General features: G+C 36.1%; 1 protein-coding gene across 5 annotated transcripts in view; it reads left to right on the top strand.

Annotated features, from left to right (window-relative positions):
* UNC13C (unc-13 homolog C) overlaps nt 1-20,001 on the top strand; it is a 646,481-nt gene that overhangs the window by 329,949 nt on the left and 296,531 nt on the right. For all 5 annotated transcript variants that reach the window (XM_043471933.1, XM_043471936.1, XM_043471934.1 and 2 more), the window contains 3 exons: nt 629-798; nt 3,554-3,669; nt 5,757-5,920. In XM_043471933.1, coding sequence (XP_043327868.1) covers nt 629-798; nt 3,554-3,669; nt 5,757-5,920 — 450 coding nt within the window. The remainder of the gene's footprint in view (nt 1-628; nt 799-3,553; nt 3,670-5,756; nt 5,921-20,001) is intronic.

Raw genomic sequence — 20,001 nt, 5'->3', positions numbered from 1 at the left:
GTATTGCTTGAATTTAGGTCAAACATCTGGACCATACTACAAAGGAATCTAAGAATGTGATTTATCAAGCTTAAGTTTTGAGAAGATGAGGAACATAAGCAGAAATATAGCCAAAATAGAAGGAGAATTTTTAGAGATGTTGGGCATCCTTATGTCATGACTTGATTTAACAATATCTTATATGCTTAACTGAGATTTTTAACTTATTAGGCAGACTATGTAATGTCCACTTTCTCAACACCCATTGCAATTAAATTAGCTTTATGATACATAATTTTCTGAGCATGGACATGTTGCCATAGATAACTGTTGCAAATAGGAAATATATCATAGAGAAAGCAGCCCACAGATTTCTGACCCATATTCAATTATATGTAGTTCAGTTAAAAGAAATAGAATGGAATGGGGCAGGATTTTCTCTTATTAACATTACTTAACAATTGCAGCCTTTTTTCAATATCTTTGATACCTGCAACATCCAATGGATGGAATGGTCCATGGGAAATCTTATTTACTATGCAATGTGGTATGCCTTTCTGGATTAGATAAGATTTAAAACAAATTGCTAACATCAAATGACATTTAGAGAAGTTAGCAATGGTTATTAATTTTCCACATCTATTTTCAGTGAATGCCATAACTCCACAGATCGAATCAAAGTCAGAGTGTGGGATGAAGATGATGACATCAAATCCAGAGTGAAGCAACATTTCAAAAAGGAGTCAGATGATTTTCTGGGGCAAACAATTGTAGAAGTGAGGACCCTGAGTGGAGAAATGGATGTCTGGTACAATTTAGGTGACTATCTTGTATCTACTTGAAACGTGTTAAATAAAATTCCAGAATATCTGTGACAGGTATTATATTCCCATATTGGTAAAAATAACCAGTGTTTTTCTAGAACATTTACTTGGCCTTTAGGCGGGTAAGTTTCATTAGAAAATAAGGTGATAATTATTTAAACTCAATATTATTGAAAGATACTGGCAAATTTGAGATAAAAAAGTCTTTCAAGGAATCAAATGGGTGTCTTTTAGGAGAAAAATATTATTCCATTCTGAATTTTTAGTTCATAAAGTATAGCTTCAAAAAACTTTGCCAAATGTATAGAAAACAAATAACCTATGACTTAATAATGTCTGACTTATTTCTTATTTTCTTTCAGTCCCTTAATGAATTTTGGCAATAAACAAAAAGTATATTTTAGATATCTTTCAAAGATGATATGAAAGTAGGCTTTAGTAAGGCAAAGCTTTACCCATATGCTTGTTCTGATGATGAAGATATGAGAATGTTTAATTGGCATAATTTTAAAATGGAATTTTATTATTGTACCAAGAATTAAATAAAGATAAGTTTTAATTTGACTTTTCCCACAATTGAATAATAACCTAGAATCTTTAGTGCTGACTTAAATAACAGTAAAAAGATATGGATCACCTCACTTTCTGTAAAGGACATGATCTAAAAATATACTTATCATATTATTGGGAATTTTTAAATTACATTTTTAAGATATGGTGGTGAATCTAAGAAAAGTTTACACACTTCCAGGATTATGAAATGTTTGATTTTAGGATACCTATGTATTTTAGCACATTACAGAGTGCTTTTCACTTTTAGAACCTACGTGCTTCAAGTAATACAGCAGTTTGCAAAGTTAAGGGGTGAAGTTACAGAATTGATGGCTGTCTAAATTAAGAAGGAGAGAGATGTAACTGAACACAAACAATTCAAGCTAGACTAAAAACTCGTTATCGAAAATATTTTATTTTGACGAAATCTCTCTTAAAAGTAATGCTTCTCCATTATTGGCATAGAGTTTTTGCTTCATTTATAATGATAATCCTCCTGTATCTTGTTTATACTATTAAATAACTTTACACATGAAAACAGAAATGTTAGGAAAGGGTAAATTTCAGACTGCTAACTCTGCACAATTATCACAAGTTGTGTTTTAATTAAAGAGCAATTTAATTGACTGTACATGCACTTTTGTTTTCCTGTGATAAATTAGCATGTTGTTGAATTGAGTTGTAATTCAGAAGAGAAATTCCTCAAATTATTCTTTTGACAAAATGTACAAGGGTATAGTCAGTTTGCAAAAGAATTTGAGTGTGCTTCTAATAAAATCTGCCACCCAGCTCTCCGGCAGAAACTGTCCTTCAGTGTATGGAGAGAAAAATACGATGCAGCCCAACATGGATGCCTGTGCCTGCTCATCCTCAATTCACACTTCTGTGCCATCATTACTGGTGTTTAACCTTTAGAGGGAAAACAGGTTTTAGCTTTGTATAAAATCCACAGTGGGTTCAATCCCCATTAGTAACATATTTTCATTCTTTGTGCAGTGTTACTACTTCCTCAACACTCAGAATTCATTTCACCATGCAGAGGAGGAGTTAGCCAAAAGTTCTGGGCATCCGAGCAGAGCCTGTGTCCCATGAATCCATTGTGATGATGGTACTTAAAATGTTCCCCTGTAAAAAAAATAAAAATAAAAAAAAAAAATAAAATGTTCCCCTGTGATCCTGGGGAAAGGTCTGTGACAAAGAGGTCTGAAGACCTGACTTTCTCTTGGCTACAGCAGACAACTTAAGCATTTGTTGAGAATCAACTCTCCTAGCCAGTAGGAGAAACTCTCATAATCCCAGCATTAAGTGAAGACTCTTAGCAACACAGTGACTATTAACTATTAACCATGAAAAATCAGCAGACATTCCACAAGAAGAAAGTAGACTTCATGATTTAACTGTATCTTATCTGGCTAGAAATATAGTGATGCATAGAAAGAGGGGCAATTAAAGAAGTCTTCACCACTGACTTGGTGTGGCTCTCCATTTTCATCTTTGGTTTTTTTTAGATGGATCAGCTTGCTTCTTTATGTGTTTCATCAGGGAAGCAGGTATTAGTCATAGGTCCCCTACCTACATTCACACCCTAGAAATTTGTCTAAGTTTATCTTTCTCTCAAAGCTACCCCTAACTTCATATTAGATGCATATATACACATACATTACACACACATTAATTGAATTGACTACATATTGACTCCATTCAAACAAAGAAAGAATCTAACACTTGTAAGTAAACACAGGTTGTAGACTATAGGTCTTCATGAATCACTGACAGAGAAAACTATTAACAGATGTTTTTGTTAGAGCTTTGACTCTTTTTTCAAGGACAGAAAGAATGGGACTTTTTGATAAAGTACTCTCCTGATTAATTTTATCTTTGAGTTATTTTGCTTTTAATTGCACAAATAATTAATTTTTATCATCTTAACTGATCTAGTACATGGAACTTTGTATCAGAATGGTAGAATCATCTGATTAAGCTTTTCTATTTGAAATACCTATATCACATTTTGACGATCTCAATGACATATAGGCACATTACTTTAAATTGTATTTAGCAGAATCATTATTGTTAATCAAACCTGATCTAGAAAAATGACTTTTAGCAATATAAGCCTTTTTTTAAGCTTTTGAGAACTTGTATAAGAAAAATGATATTGTCAAAAATGACTGACCAATTACTTTCTGCTTTATCAGAGAAACGGACAGATAAATCAGCTGTGTCTGGGGCCATTCGACTGAAAATTAATGTGGAAATAAAAGGAGAGGAGAAGGTTGCTCCATATCATATACAATATACATGTCTACATGAGGTAAGTAACTTGAATTATATTAATAATAAGACCTAGATAAATTGCATTGATTAGAGATAATGCAACAAAATATTTGTTTTAAAAATAGAATTGAATTAGGTTTGTGAAGTTGTCCCTGAAGTTCTTATTCTTTACAATAGCAAGTGATGTGCTAGCGTATCACATAGCCTATATATTGCCCCCTGAAGAGAGGGCTGGTTGTCTTAAAATGAGGTTTAGAACAAGCATATGAGGCAAGTTTTAATAAACAAGGCAATGAGATGATAATGAACAAGTAGAGCAAATTACCATCCTTCCAGGGAGGAAGAAGACTGTTAGAAAGCATTCATTGAAGAAATAAGTCATGATATTTTGGAAGCATTAAATCTGTAGTATCAATACTGTAATAATGAAGGAGAAGATCCAAATCATGCTAATTTTTGAGAACTCTAAGTTAGTGCTCAGGTTATGTTGAAGATTTAATTAGGACTATTGTGTATTAAATATGAAAAATCTGATGTTGCAGAAATGTTGTTGGGGAGCCAATGTGATTAGCAGTAAATTTGTCTGTCTTTTTCTGAGTATAACAGACGACTTCATACATACTGAACCCTCCTCCATTTTAACTACCCTTTCCACAAACATATCTGGGTAGCAAGTATCAGAATGTAGGTTTGCACTCATGAATAGTAGAGAATATACTATCCAAAAAGAGGAGCTTGGTTGGCTTAGAAAGAAGTAGAGAGCACTCAGACTGAATCAAAAGGGCAGATGCTCTGGGCCCCTCGTGCCTCAGTGTCCCTGCACAGGCAAGCAATCTTGGGCTTCTACCAGATGCTTTGCAACTGAGAGCTTAGTTTGACATGTCACTGGAGCTTTTCCATGATGCAAAAGACACATCCCATGTATCAAAAAATATGTGGTGAAGCTGAGGACTATATCTTTCCCCCTGTTCAAAGAGGTACAGAGAAAGTACCTTCCTACGAAAGAGAAAGGTAGCTGGGAGAATCATTGCTCTTTGCACACGATTTTTCCTAAGTGTATCTATGAAAATGTATGTGTAATTACCTGCATCTCCCTTTCACTAAAGAAGGAAACAAGGAACAGTATCTAAGTCATTTACACATTGCACATAATTAGAGATAGAACCAAGTAATTAGAGATGGAACCAATCTCCTGAGTACAGACTAGCCAGTGATAATCCATCAAGAAAGGTGGTTCACCAAATGCAGTGTTCTGTGACAACCTAGGGGAGTGGGATGGGGTGGGCGGTAGAGGGAGGCTCAAGAGGGAGGGGACATATGTATACCTACGGCTGATTCATTAGATGTAGGACGGAAACCAACACGATATTGTAAAGTAAGCATCCTCTAATTAAAAATAAAATTAAAAAAAAAGTGGTTCAGTTTGTAGACCAATAGCAATAAATCTCAAACTGGCAGGATAGGGAGCCAACTCTGGCCATAAAATGTGGGCACAGATTTGGAATGACAGGAATAGCGTCTTGCTTTGCTTTTCAGAGTCTTTTCTGTGGGTCCAAGAACCCAAAGAACTGAAATCCAGTTCAGAAAGGGTCCTTCAATAATCCATGCTGCAGCAGTTTCTAAACTTCTTAGAAGCAAAAAGGAATTGTATGTAGTGATTTTTTTCATTACGAAATTGTAAAAATATTTGTTTTCCACCTGAATTCATTGTCATGACTTGTGCCATTTTGTAGCCGAAGTGCATATCTAGATTTTGTATTAACATAGTCAAAACACATTATTCATCCAGAGCTTTTTAATTTACTCAGAGCCCACGAATGCAAAATATGTGCTAGCATGTAGAAATGTTTACTTGCAAAACCATTTACTTCCTTCTAAAATGATACAATGTATCTGAAACATTTAAATCATTGATTCTGTATAGACCTAGACAGAAATAAAATCAGAATTTGCATTAAGATGAGATTCAGTAAAATGAAAATCTGAGATATTGCTATTGCTTATAGATTCTGATGAAACATTAGATGCAATTACAATGTAAGTATAAAATTTACGGAAAGTTACAGTTAAATATGTCAGGCCTAGTCTGAGAAAACTGAACGTTTGAAAAACACTTACTTTTAGAATTTGTTCCATTACTTGACTGAAGTGAAAGCTAATGGTGGAGTGAAAATCCCAGAGGTCAAAGGGGATGAAGCCTGGAAGGTTTTCTTTGATGACGCCTCTCAAGAAATAGTTGATGAATTTGCCATGCGTTATGGGATTGAATCCATTTATCAAGCTATGACGTAAGTACTACAGAATCTTTGCATGTTCAAAAGTCTCTGTTGAAATCCAAAGGGGAACTCTTTCTTCAAATCAAATGAATTTTTAATTTAATAGATAATTACAGTTTGGATGTAATTTATTAGATGCTGGCTACCCTCTCTGTTGCAGCTATAAAGTATTAAGGATTTGGTAACTACCATCATCTTCTCAATTCTTATTCCATCCCCATGTGCTGTTCCTTGACTAAATTAGCAGCATCTGGGAACTTAGAAATGTAAATTTTCTACCCTACTTCATATCTTCTGAATCAGAAACTCTGAAGATTTTAATATGCCCAACAAGTGGTTCTCATGTACTCTAAAGTTTGAGAACCATAGCCTTATTTGATATTTGAGCCTGATACTAGAGCCTGATGATTAAAATGTGTTGTCCAAGGTTACAAAGCTGGTTAACATCATAAACACTTCTAGAGTCATTATGGTGTCTTAACACTAACTTTAGACTATATCCTTCCTCCTTATTTTTATTTCAGTGCTGCTAATTTTATTAACCCAAACACTACAGTAAATAAGGTCCTTTAAAAGTGATCCGTACAGACACACACCCTTTAATGAGGAGTTTCAGTAACAATTTAAAGTTGAATTATTGCTTGTCTAGAGTTAATCTTTTGAAACCTAGTGTAAGTTTATAAGTGCATTTTGTTCAGATATAAGCCATATATAATATGTAAACTATTTATATATAGGGCTTCAGTAAATATCCTGTAATGCAGGAGTCGCAGGAGACATGGGTTCATTTCCTGGATTGGGAGGATACCCTGGTGGAAGGCACAGAAACCCACTCCACTATTCTTGCCTGGAGAATTCTGTGGACAGAGGCCCTTGGTGGGCTACAGTCCATTGGGTCACAAAGAGTCAGACATGACTGAAGTGACTTAGCATGTGCACGTGTGTGTGTACACACACACACACACACACATATATAAAAGGACTATTCTTTCATATTAAATCTTCAAGGTTTATTGCTCATAGAATTTAATGAACAGTCATATTTCTAGAACATCATATAAGAATGATTTTTTAAAACTTTCTGATAGTGTATGCTTTTTCAATTTACAGAATGTCCTAGTGCTAAATATCAAAAGCTTATAGATTCTTAGTCATGAAAAGTACTTAGGGGTCAACCGGTTGAATCTCTCTCTGAATCAGGAAATTCTTTTTGCATCCCTTACTGGTTGTCATCATTGCTTTGTTTGCTCCCCTGCAGTGATAGGGAACACAATTCTTTTTTTCTTTAATTTGAAGTATAGTTGATTTACAATGTTATGCTAATTTTTACTCTCTGGCAAAGTTTTTTTTAATCCAGTCAATAATACACATGTAAACATTTTTAAAACATTCTTTTCCAGTATGATTTATCCAAGAAGATTGGATATAGTTCCCTGTGCTATACAGTAGGACCTTGTTGTTTATCCATTCTAACTATAATAGTTTGTTTCTACTGACCCAAACTCCTAGTTCATCCCTCTCCCTCTCTCCTTTGGTAACACAAGTCTGTTCTCTATGAGAGTGTGTTTCTGTTTGGTAGATAGGTTCATTTGTGCCACATTTTAGATTCCAAATATAAGTGATATCATAGGGTATTTGTCTTTTTCTCTGTGACTTCACTTAGGATGATCATCTCTAGTTGCATCTGTGTTGCTGCAAATGGCATTATTTCATTCTTTTTTAGTATTCCATTGTATATATATACCACATCTTCTTTATCCATTCTTCTGTTGATGGACATTTAAGTTGTTTTCATGTATTAGCTATTGTGAATATTACTGCTATGAACATAGGGATCCTTGGTGAATTGTAGTTTTGTCTGGGTAAATGCCTGGGTGTAGAGCTGCTGGATCATATGGTAATTTATAACTTTAATTTTCTGAAGAACCTCTATACTGTTTCCTATAATGACTGTACCAACTTATATGCCCACCAACAGTGTAGGAGGGTTCCCGTTAATCTTAATGATGGCCATTCTGAATGGTGTGAAGTGGTACTTCATTGTAGCTTTGATTTTCATTTCTGTTATAATTAGCAATTTTGAGCATCTTTCCATGTGCCTAATAGCTATTTGTATGTTTTCTTTGGAGAAAAAATGTCTTTTGCCCATTTTTCCATTAGGTTTTCTTTTTTGTTGTTATGTTGTATGAGCTATATACAGTATCAGTAGTATATTTTGTAGATTAAGCCCTTGCATTATTTGCAGATATTTTCTCCTGTCCATAGGTTGTCTTTTCATTTTTTTGTATGATCTCCTTTGCTGCATGAAAGCTTGTAAGTTTAATTAGGCCCCATTCATTTATTTTTGTTTTTATTGCTATTGCCTTGGAAGACTGACCCAAGAAAATATGGTACATTTTATGTCAGAGGATGTTTTGCCTGTGCTCTCTTCTGGGAATTTTTTGATGTCATGTCTTATGTTTGCCTTTAAGCCATTTTGAGTTTATTTTTGAGCATGGTGTGAGGGTGTGTTCTAACTTCATTGATTTACATGCAGCTGTTCAACTTTCCCAGCACCACTTGATGTAGAGACTGTCTTTTTCCCATTTTATATTTTTTCCTCCTTTGTTGAAAATAAATTGAACATATGTGTGAGTTTATTTATTTCTGGGCTTTTTTCCCATTGATCCATATGTCTATTTTTGTACTAATACCAAACTGTTTTGATTTGATTACTGTGACTTTGTAGCACTGTCTGAAGTCTAGAAGACTTATGCCTCCTTTTTTTTTTTTTTTTTTAACTAGGATTGCTTTGGAAATACTGGGTCTCTTATAGTTCCATATACATTTTTGAATAATTTATTCTAGTTCTGTGAAAAATATCATGGGTATTTTGATATTGATGGCATTAATCTCTAGATTGCTTTGTGTGGTATTGCCATTTTAACAGTATTAATTCTTTCAATCCAAGGGCAAGGGATATATTTCTATTTCTTTGAATCCTCTTTTTCTCTCCTTTAATAATGTTTTAATGGTCTAAGCTTAGAAGTCTTTCACCTCCATGATCATGTTTATTTCTAGGTATTTTATTTTTGGGTGCAGTTTTCAAAGGTATTTTTTTTAACATTCTCTCTGATATTTCCTTGTTAGTGTAAAGAAATGCAACTGATTTCTGAATGTTTATCTTGTGTAGTACTACTCTGCAGAATTCATTTATTAGATCTGGTAGTTGTTGTGTGCAGTCCTTGGGTTTTCTATATATAGTGTCATGTTATCTGAATATAGTGACAATTTTACCTCTTCCCTTGCAATCTGGTTACATTTTATTTATGTTTCTTGTCTGATTTCTGTGACTAGGATTTTCAATATTATGTTGAATAGAAGTGGTGAGAGTGGGTATCCTTGGCCTGTTCCAGATTTTAGCATGAAGGTTTTCAACTTTTCACTATTGAGTGTTACATTGACTTTGGGTTTGTCATAAATGGCTTTTATTATGTTGAGATATGTTCCTTCTAAACCCACTTTGATAAGAGTTTTTTATCATGAATGGATGCTGAATTTTGTCACTTTTTTTTTCTGTATCTATTGAGATGATCATGTGGGTTTTGACTTTTGCTTTTTAATGTGATATATTACATTGACATGTACGTGCTGACTCATTCTTGTGAATGGTCATGGTGTATGATCTTTTCTGTGTGTTGAATTTGGTTTGCTGATTTTTTTTTTTTTTGAGAATTTTCATGTATATATTCATCAAAGATATTGGCCCTGGAATTTTATTTTCTGGTGGTATCTTTGTCTGGTTTTGGAATCAGCATGATGGGGGGCTTCATAGGATTCTTTGAGAGTATTCCCTTCTTTTCAACCTTTTGTAAGAGGTTTAGAAGGATCAGTATAAGTTCTTTGTATGCTTGGTAGAATTCTCGTAAACCATCTGGTCCTGGACTTTTGTTTGTACGAAGTTTTTTCATTTTTACAGATTCTATTTTATTTTTAATTATTGGTCTGTTCAGATGATCTGTTTCTTTTGATTCAGTTTTGGTGAGCTGTATGTTTCTTGAAAGTTGTCCATTTCTTCTAGGTTGTCATATTTGTTTGCATGTAATTGTTCATAGTATTCTCTTAGGATGTTTTGTATTTCTTCAGTATTGACTGAGTTTTCTCCATTTTTGTTTCTTATTTTCTTTATTTGGGTTCTCACTCTTGTCTTCCTGGTGAGCCTGGCCAGAGGTTTGTTAATTTTGTTTATTGTTTCTAAGAACCAGCTCTTGGTTTTATTTATTTTTTTTTCTGTTTTTTTAAAATATATATATATATCTATATTTTATTTATTTCCTCCCTGTTTATTTCCTTTCTTCTGCTGACTTTAGGTTTTGTTCTTCTCTTTCTAATTCTTTTAGGTGGTATGTAGGTAGGTTAGGTTGTTTATTTGAGATTTTTCTCGTTTTTTGAGGAAAGCCTATATTGCTATGGACTTCCATGTAAGATCTGCTTTTACTGCATCCCAGATTTTGCATGGTTGAATTTTCATTGTCATCTGTCTCAAGGTATTTTTTAATTTCCTCTTTTATTTCCTCATTGACCCATTGGTTTTTCAGCAGCATATTGTTTAGTCTCCATGTAATCTTTTTTTTTTCCCCTCATTTCTTTTCCTATGGTTGATTTCTAGTTTCATGCTGTTGTGGTCAGAGAATATTCTTGACACAGTGTCTGTATTGTTAAATGTTAGTTTAAGAACTCAGTTAGTTTGTTGAGGTTAGTTTTATGCCCTAGTAATGCAGTCACTCCTAGAGAATATTCTATGTACAGTTGGAAAGAGTATTTATTCTCTTTTGTTTTGTTTTTGATGTAATATCCTGAAAATGCCAAGTCTAACTGTTGTATCACTTAAAATTTCCATTGCTTTATTGATTTTCTGTCTAGAAGATCTGTCCATAGGTATGAGTGGGGTGTTAAAAGTCTTCTACTATTATTGTATTTCCATCAGTTTCTCCCTTTATGTCAGTTAGTATTTGTTTTATGTATTTGAGTGCTCCTATATTAGGTGTAAATATATTGACAATGTAAAATCTTCTTATATTGATCCTTTAATCACTATTTAGTGTTCTCCTTTATCTTTCTTTATGGCCTTTGTTTTAAAGTCTATTTTGTCTGAAATGAGTATTGCAGTGGCTGCTTTCTTGTCATTTCTATTTGCACGAAATATCTTTTTTCCATCCTCTTACTTCCAGTCTATGTGTCTTTGCCCTGAGGTCCATCTCTTATAGATAGCATATTGCATTGGTTATTTTCTCTTTTTTTCATCCAGTCTTCATCTTTGTATCTTTTGATTGGAACTTTCAGTCCACTGACATTTAAGATAATTATTGATATATCTGTATTTATTGCCATTTCTAGTTGATTCTGTTTCTTTTCTATTTCTTTTTCTTTTTGTGGTTTGCAGTTGATTCTGTTTTTCTTTTTGTGGTTTGGTGATTTCCTTTTACTTTATGCTTTTCTTTTCTTTTTGGTTTTTGAATCTTTTGTGTAGTTTTGATTTGTTGCCCTATTTTATAAGTATGTTAACCCCTTCCTGTGGCTTCCTTGGTGGCTAAGACAGTGAAGAATCTGCCTGCAATGCAGGAGACACGAGTTCAAACCCTTTCCTGGGCCACCCAGGTGGCACTATGGTAGAGACTCCACTGCCAAATAGGAGTCTCTCCATGTCTCCAAATAGGAGACATAGGGGGCACGATCTTCCTGACCCAGGAAGGAAGGAAATGACAGTCTACTGGAGGAGGAAATGACAACCCACTCCAGTATTCTTCCCTGAAAAATCCCAAGGACAGAGGAGTCTGGTGGGCTACTGTACATGGGTTGCAAAGAGTCGAACACAATGGAGCATGAGCGTGCAGCCACTTCCTATAACTATTTGGTTTAGACTGATAGTCATATAGTACGCTCATATTCTTAAAAAAAAAAAAAAAAAGGAATTTACACATTCTGAAAAAAGGATTTAGTTTTTTTCATTTTATTTCTCTCCTACACATTTTATGATTTTGATGTTCTTTTTTACTTCTTAGTATTTATCCTTTTGCTGTTCCTTGTTTTCACAATAGTTTTTTTTTTTCCTCCTTAAATCTGGGTATTGGCTAATTTAAGTGACTCAATTTCTATTTATAATTTCCTCCATCCTATACCTTCTTGCTAATTTTCTATATAGAGAAGACTTTTCAGTATTTCTTTTAGGGTAGGTTTATTAATAGTATTTCTGCAGTCTTTTAGTTTTTGCTTGTCTGAGAAATTATTTTCTCTCCTATTCTAAATGATAATCATGCTGGGTATAGTAGTCTAGGTGGAAGATTTTTTCCTTTCAAGACTTTGAATATATTTTGTCACTCCCTTCTAGCCTGCAGAGTTTCTGTAGAGAAATCAGCTGATAGTCTTATGGGGGTTCCCTTAAGACTGTTTACTAATTACTAATTACCACTCTGTTTTTCTCTTGCTGCCTTTAGAATACTCTTTTCTTCTTTAACTTTGCCATTTTTCTTATAGTTTGATATAGGGTTATTTGTGTTAATTTTGTTTGGGTTAATTTTGTTGAGGACTTTCATGCTTTCTATACCTGGATATTTGTTTCCTTCTTTAGGTTGGGAAGTTTTCAATCTTAATTACTTCAAATACCTTTTACTTCCTTTTTCTCTTTCTTCTTCTGGAATCCCTATTATGTATAAATTGGCATGCTTTATATTACCCCATTGATTTCTTAAATTGCTTTCATTTTATTTTTTACATGGTTTTCTGTCTTTTTCTTTGATTGACTAATTTCCATTATTCTGTCTTCCATATCACTATTCTTTTTTCTGCATTATTCATTGTGCTATTTATTACCTTTAGCTTAGCTTTTATCTTGGCAAATGAATTTTCTAATTTTTCTTGGCTCCTCCTTATAGTTTCTAGTTACTTTTTTTTATAGCAATCTGCATTTCTGTCAATAACCTTTCTTAATTCCTTCAGTATTTTCATTACTTGCTTTTTGAACTCTGTGTCTATTAGATTGAAGAAGTCTGTTTCATTGTTTGCCCCTTCAGAGGAATTCTCTTGGTCTTTTAACTGGAAATGGTTCTTCTACTTCTTCATTTTGCTTATATTTCTCCTACTCTGTGAGTTTAAGAGAAACAATTATCTACTGTTGTTTTGGAGGACAGTTTGCATGTGGAAAGATTACGGTGTCGCTTGTATGGATTTATTTTAGTTATTTATTTTTTTGCTTGTATAGATTTAATTGTTTTTGGCATGGGTGCTGTTTTGGCTTGGATGCTTGCTGTCTCTTTCCTCAGTGTGTGCTGGCCATTATCCCACTGATAGAGGGTGGGCAGGCTCATGGCCCGCGTGTACTCCTGGGAAGGTGGGGAGGGTGGTTGGCACCCAGCACCAGCACCTGCCTCTGGAGTCTGAAATGCCAGTGGTGGCTGTGCCTGACCCTGGAGCTCGTGCAGGTGGTGGCCTGCCACCTAAGAGTGCTCCCCCAGAAAAGGAAGCCCCTACGTCTGTGCACCTCCAGACAGTGGTGCCTTGCCTGTCTGGTGGGCTCTGGCTCCTTCGGCATGCCACTCCCTTGGTTGTGGTGCACCATACCCTAGCCCCTTCAGGCTGTCTCCGCACAACCAGTCCCCGTCTTCTTCTAGGGTCTGACCTCCAAGACTCAAGCCTCAGCAGCCAGCCCCCACCCATCCCAGCAGATGAGCATCTCAGGCTGGGGAGGGCAGGGCAGTGACATCTACCATCTGTGCAAGTCTCTTTCCGCTACGCTCTCCATAAACTAGTTCTACTCTCTTCAAAGGCTCTGAAGCTCCCCCTCTCTCCTGGCTAGTCTTTCCACCAGTGAGGGGACTTCCCAGGATGTGGAAGCTTTCCCTCTTTCACAGTTTCCTCTCTAGGGGCACAGGTCCCATCCCAACTCCTTTCTCATTTTTTGAATGTATTTGTGGGAGAAGGTGAGCACCATGTCCTACTCCTCTGCCATCTTGGTCCAGTCTCCAGGAGCTATTCCTTTTGAGGCAGCCTATTTTGAAACTGGAAAGCCACAATGAAGTCTGTCCCATGTCAATGTCTATAAGAACTCATCAGAGCAGCTCGTGTAACATTTGAATTCAATTAAAATATAACTATGATTTAATAGTCTAAAGTAAATGAACTGCACTGCCAAGAGAACTATGTTTAGAAAAAACATAGAAAAATCTTTTGGAAAGAATCCCAGTAAAACAAAAAGTATCAAGTTTAATTTATTCCAAATATCTCTGTGAACTGATGTCAGATTTCTTCATTGCCATGTTTCTGATATTCTGAGAAGCACAATCATATTACTACAGAGAAAAAACATAAATGTATGATAGTTTAAAAGAGAAGAATCATCCATCCTTCAACTTACTTTTATTTTTCTACTACCTTTTTAACTTAAGTAAACAATAAAAATATTTTTGAATGCCTTTTTGGTATCTAGTGACTTGCAGGTCAATTTGGACCTTATCATATTTAAAAGACAGTGTGATAAAGTCTCTGCCCACATTGGAAATACTCTGAAGCAGAGGTTGGCAGTTTTTTTGTATGGGTGTGAAAGGCCAGAGAGTAAATATTTTCAGTTCTGTGTGTCCTACAGTGTCTCTGACAGCTGCTCAATTTTGCATTCCTAGCACAGAACCAGTGTGGATACTAAGTAAACAAAATGGCATGGCTGCACTCCAATAAAACTCTATTTTAAAAACAAAAGCCATCAGCTGGGTTTGACTGTGGACTTTACCAATTGCTAACTTCTCATCTAAAGAGAGTAAGATAGATAAACATAAGAGAAAAGAATACCTGCTTTTTGTGGGAGAAATTGACAAGTGAACTTTGACAGTAACAAAATGTGGCACATTATATCTACCGATGATTACACATTTGATTTGATATTGATATTTTTATTTATTATGTTTCTTTTAACATTAACCAAGATGACCTTGACATTTCCCTCGACTTCACAAAACTTTAGACAGGTTTCTTTATGCCTCTAGGCCTGGGGTCTCCCCCTCATCTTGGCTCTTCCAGAATCTGAAAAGTCTAACCTCAGAGACCCCTGCCTTCCCTTTCCTCAGAGCATTTGTTTTAGAAAATTTGCTATATTTCTTTTCTCTGTCCCTTTAAGATATAAAAAAATTTAAAGCCTCTTGTCAGTTTTTCAAGCCAGGACCAACTTTTTCATGTACTTGGGAGCCATCTCTTTAAAATGTCCTCATATTACTCAGATATTAAAAAAAAAAAAGAACACATTTGAGTCAGCCCTAATGAGGTAGATGTACCTAGAGCCTGTTATACACAGTGAAGTAAGTCAGAAAGAGAAAACCAAATATTGTGTATTAACTCATGCATATGAAATCATCAGTACCATCTTTCTAGATTCCATATGTTAATATAAAATGCCCTCTTATTTTTAAAAACACAAAATTAAGAAATTCAGCTTCGAGGAAAAAACATATGACTCTCTATATAGTAAGGATACTTACACATTTTGGAAAGGATAAAACTGCTTAATTCTCCGCACTTCACTAGATACCACTGGATCAGAAAAAATCTAATAACAATTTCTCTTGCTATTTGAAGTCCCTCTATGTTTAGTCAGATCCCCAGGTAACTTCATAATCTTACTGTTTTATTAGAGATTGTTTGGTTTCTTTCAAGCATACTCCCATTTCTTTGAAGATGGATTTGGAGCACAAATAAATAAAGAGGAAGTATGTATTAAGTCAGAGAGTCCGGTTATACATTATTAAATTTTCCTCTTACATATTTCTCATCATAATAAGGAGCCTGAATCTATTTTGCTGGTAAATAACCTGAACATTAATACCGAACTTTCCAGTCCTCCAAGGTACCTCCTGCTTACTGTAAACACTCTTTCCTTTTACCACAGAACATTAGCTATGAGGGCACAGTGTATTAGCCCTATTTGTTGCAAAAAAAGTCTCTTTTGTTTTGGAGCATTCATGAGAAGGAGGAAAGGGATTACAATTTCCTGTTTGGACAAGTGATTGATCAAGGACCTGGAGGATTTGTTCCCACATGGTAAATGCAGCCACCCATCTAATGGAAGAGCAGTTTTCCAATTTGTGACAGTAAGAATGAGAGTCTGTTCCCTTTTTCAAAGCTATTTCACATGTTTAGCATGAGACTAGGCATAAAACCTGTTTTCATCATTTGGGGAGTTTTAGAATTTTTTTTCATCTATTTATTCAAGCATATGTTTTCAATAATGTTCTGGCAGACCAACTGTTTACCCCTGAACACAATTAAGAGAATTTAATGTCAAGCATTAGGGAGTAAATTGTCCTCTAGTGGTGATTTATGTCAAACAAATACATTTTAACTGAGTGTTTAATTTGAGCCTTTCATTTATTTTAAAATGAAGCCCATGATGTCTCCCCAGATTTTAGATTCTATTAGATGATAGTCATGCCTCTATAATACCAATAAGAGAAAAGCACTAGGTTGTTTGTTTTTTTTTTTACCTTAGTATGCTTAATAAACAACCTGTACTTTGGTACTGGTCATCCTAATCTATTTCATATTTGGACCAGAGCTGTTAAGATACACTTTACTTTAAAGTCACTAGTCCTTATAGCTGTTTGAACTATGAGCCTGCTTTCTAAAGAGAGTGCTGCTTAATTGAATCATCGATTCTTTTAAAAAATATTTATTGAGTACCTGTTATGTGCCAAAAGTTTTCTAGGCACTGAGAATATATCAGCAAGCAAGAAGTTAAGGTCCAGTTTCTCACGAAGCCACTTTCCAGAAGATGTAATTCATTTATCTGATAGACACTGTCTGAGCATCTAAGTACAAAGACTTGTACAGGACAGTGGAAATATGCCAATATCTCTTCATCCCCAGTGAGGGAGAAGAGGAAGAATAAATCACCTAATAACAAGACAGTATAATGAAGGCATGATTGTGTGCTGTAAGTGTGTACCCATGGAGGGACCATTCCAGGCACAGATGAGGAAAGGTTTCAGATAATGCTGAGAGGCAGGCAGCATGAAGGCGTCATGCTTACTTACTCTTCAACTTCCATCATTCCTCTAAACCGTATACATTTCATACTTTCCTGTCCCTCCCCACTGGCCTGGTGCTCAAACTGTCCATAATTGAGCTCAAGCAATCCACACTATTTATGAAAAGCTATGATGCTTTTGGCCAAAGGAGAAGTGATCTTTAAAGGTTTCAGCTTCCTCATTACTGATAATGATGAGTAAAATCATTGAAATGCATGCTAGTCTGAATTTTTAAGAGCAAATGTGATAGGTATTATTTTGTGTGCATGCGAAGTTGCTTCAGTTGTGTCTGACTCTTTGCAACCCTATGGACTGTAGCCCACCAGGCTTCTCTATCTATGAGATTCTCCAGGCAAAAATATTGACATGGGTTGCCATGCACTCCTCCAGGGAATCTTCCCAACCCAGGAATCGAACCCACGTCTCTTACATCTCCTGGATTGGCAGGAAGGTTCTTTACCACTAACACCACCTGGGAGCCCATGAATATTATTTTAGTGTATTTCAGTGTATTTCTAACATTAGGGATATAGGTAGTCTTTCCTTTCATCTTCCCTGGTAGCTGAGATGGTAAAGAGTCTGCCTACAATGCAGGAGACCTGGATTCAATTCCTGGGTTGGGAAAATCCCTTGGAGAAGGAAATGGCAACCCACGCCAGTATTCATCCCTGGAGAATCCCATGGGGAGCCTGGCAGACTACAGTCCGTAGGGTCGCAAAGAGTGGGACATGACTTAGTGACTAACACACACGTCCTTTTGTCTGTTTTTTTGTCTGTTCCCTTTGTCTTATTATATTGCTTCTCTGAAATCTCCTCTAAGACGCTAAGAATCACTGCATTTTGGTGCTTCTTTCCAATCATTCTGCTCTCATTTTCATAATTGATTTTTCAATCTTTTCTATCAAAAGCATTTCCCATTCTTTGAAACCATAAGATGGGTGTGATTAGGGACTATGCTGGAGAAGGCAATGGCACCCCACTCCAATACTCTTGCCTGGAAAATCCCATGGATGGAGGAGCCTGGTGGGCTGCAGTCCATGGGGTCGCTAAGAGTTGGACACGACTAAGCAACTTCACTTTCACTTTTTACTTTCATGAATTGGAGAAGGAAATGGCAACCCACTCCAGTGTTCTTGCCTGGAGAATCCCAGGGACAGGGGAGCCTTGGTGGGCTGCCGTCTATGGGGTTGCACAGAGTCGGACACGACTGAAGTGACTTAGCAGCAGGGACTATGCTATGCTACTTGTCCATGCTCAGTCATGTCTGACTCTTTGAGACCCTATGGACTGTAGCCCACCAGGCTCCTCTGTCTATGGGATTTCCCAGGCAAGAATACTGGAATGGATTGCCATTTCCTCCTCTAGGGGATCTTCGGGACCCAGGGATCAAGCCCTGGTCTCATGCATTACAGGCAGATTCTTTACTGCGGAGTCACCAAGTAAGCCTGTGATTAAGGACATTGTCGATAAAAAGACAGGAGAGTTAGATGATTGTCTTATTTTCATCAAAACAATAGCAAGTGGACTGAATCCAGATTTATTATTTGAAATCCCTGGTCAGGAAGATCCCCTGGAGAAGGAAACAGGAACCAACTGTTGCAAATCCAAGAAATTGCAAAAGGGTTGCATATGATTTAGCAACTAACAACAACAATTTCCTAATATTTTCTCAATAGTATTTTGAATGGTTGATAGTGTTGTAACAGTTGTGTCAACTGAAAAAATACCAATAGCTATCTCATTATAAGCAATTTAAGCATCATTTTGGGGTTTGTGACTTTTAATTTTCCCCATGGCATTGAAATTCCATTCATTAAATTGGTTTGACACTAAACCCATTTTCTTACAAAAGCAGTTAAGTCTTTTTAGCATTATTAATCCATTGCTTTCAAATCATGTCTTCCTGGGGAAAAGTTAAACATTTTGAGAGATTACTCAGTAGTAATTTTGACATATACTATTTGAAGATGGGCTGTTTGAGGGAGTGGTTTGCTGTAGAGATATACTGTCATTTTGAATGGCTAATTGTGCCTATAATCCTGTTCCTGCTCTTTCTCCCCCCCCCCCCAGGAATAATTTATGTTGTATGAGAATGGCAGCCTTAAAAGGCAATGGTGGTGGTTGTTCCATCACTCAGTTGTCCGATTCTTTGGGACCCCATGGACTGCAGCACACCAGGCTTCCCTGTCCTTTACTATCTCCCTGAGTTTGCTCAAACTAACATCCATTGAGTCAGTGATACCATCCAACCATTTCATCCTCTGTCGTCTCCTTCTCCTCTTGCCTTCAGTCATTCCCAGCATCAGGGTCTTGAGTTGGATCTTCAAATCAGGTGACCAGAGTATTGGAGGTTCAGTTTTAGTCCTTCCAATGAATGTTCAGGACTGATTTCCTTTAGGGTTAACTGGTTTGATTTCCTTGCTGTCCAATGGACTCTCAAGAATCTTCTCCAACACCACATTTAAAAAGCATCAACTTTGGCAGTCAGTCTTCTTGATGGTTCAACCCTCACATCCATACATGACTACTGGAAAAACCATGGCTTTGACAAAAGGGACCTTTGTAGGCAAAGTAATGTCTCTGCTTTTAAATATGCTGTCTAGGTTGGTCATAGCTTTTCTTCCAGGGAGCAAGCATCTTTGTATTTCATGGCTATAGTCACCATCTGCAGTGATTTTGGAGCCCAAGCAAATAAAGTGTATCCCTGTTTCCATTTTCCCCTATCTATTCGCCATGAAGTGATGGGACCTGATGCCATGATCTTAGTTTTCTAAATGTCGAGTTTAAAGCCAGCTTTTTCACTCTCCTCTTTCACCTTTATCAAGAGGCTCTTTAGTTACTTTTTGCTTTCAGGCATTAGGGTGATGTCATCTGCATATCTGGGATTTTTATATTTCTCCCAGAAATCTTGACTCCAGCTTGTGCTTCATCCAGCCTGGCATTTCACATGATGAACTCTGCATGTAAGTTAAATAAGCAGGGTGACAATATACAGCCTTAACCTATTCCTCTCCCCAGTTTTGAAACAATCCATTGTTCCATTTGCAG

The sequence above is a fragment of the Cervus canadensis genome, chromosome 6 (assembly GCF_019320065.1).
Source record: "Cervus canadensis isolate Bull #8, Minnesota chromosome 6, ASM1932006v1, whole genome shotgun sequence".
In the NCBI taxonomy this organism is placed as follows: Eukaryota; Metazoa; Chordata; class Mammalia; order Artiodactyla; family Cervidae; genus Cervus; species Cervus canadensis.
This window is presented reverse-complemented; position numbering and strand designations above follow the sequence as displayed.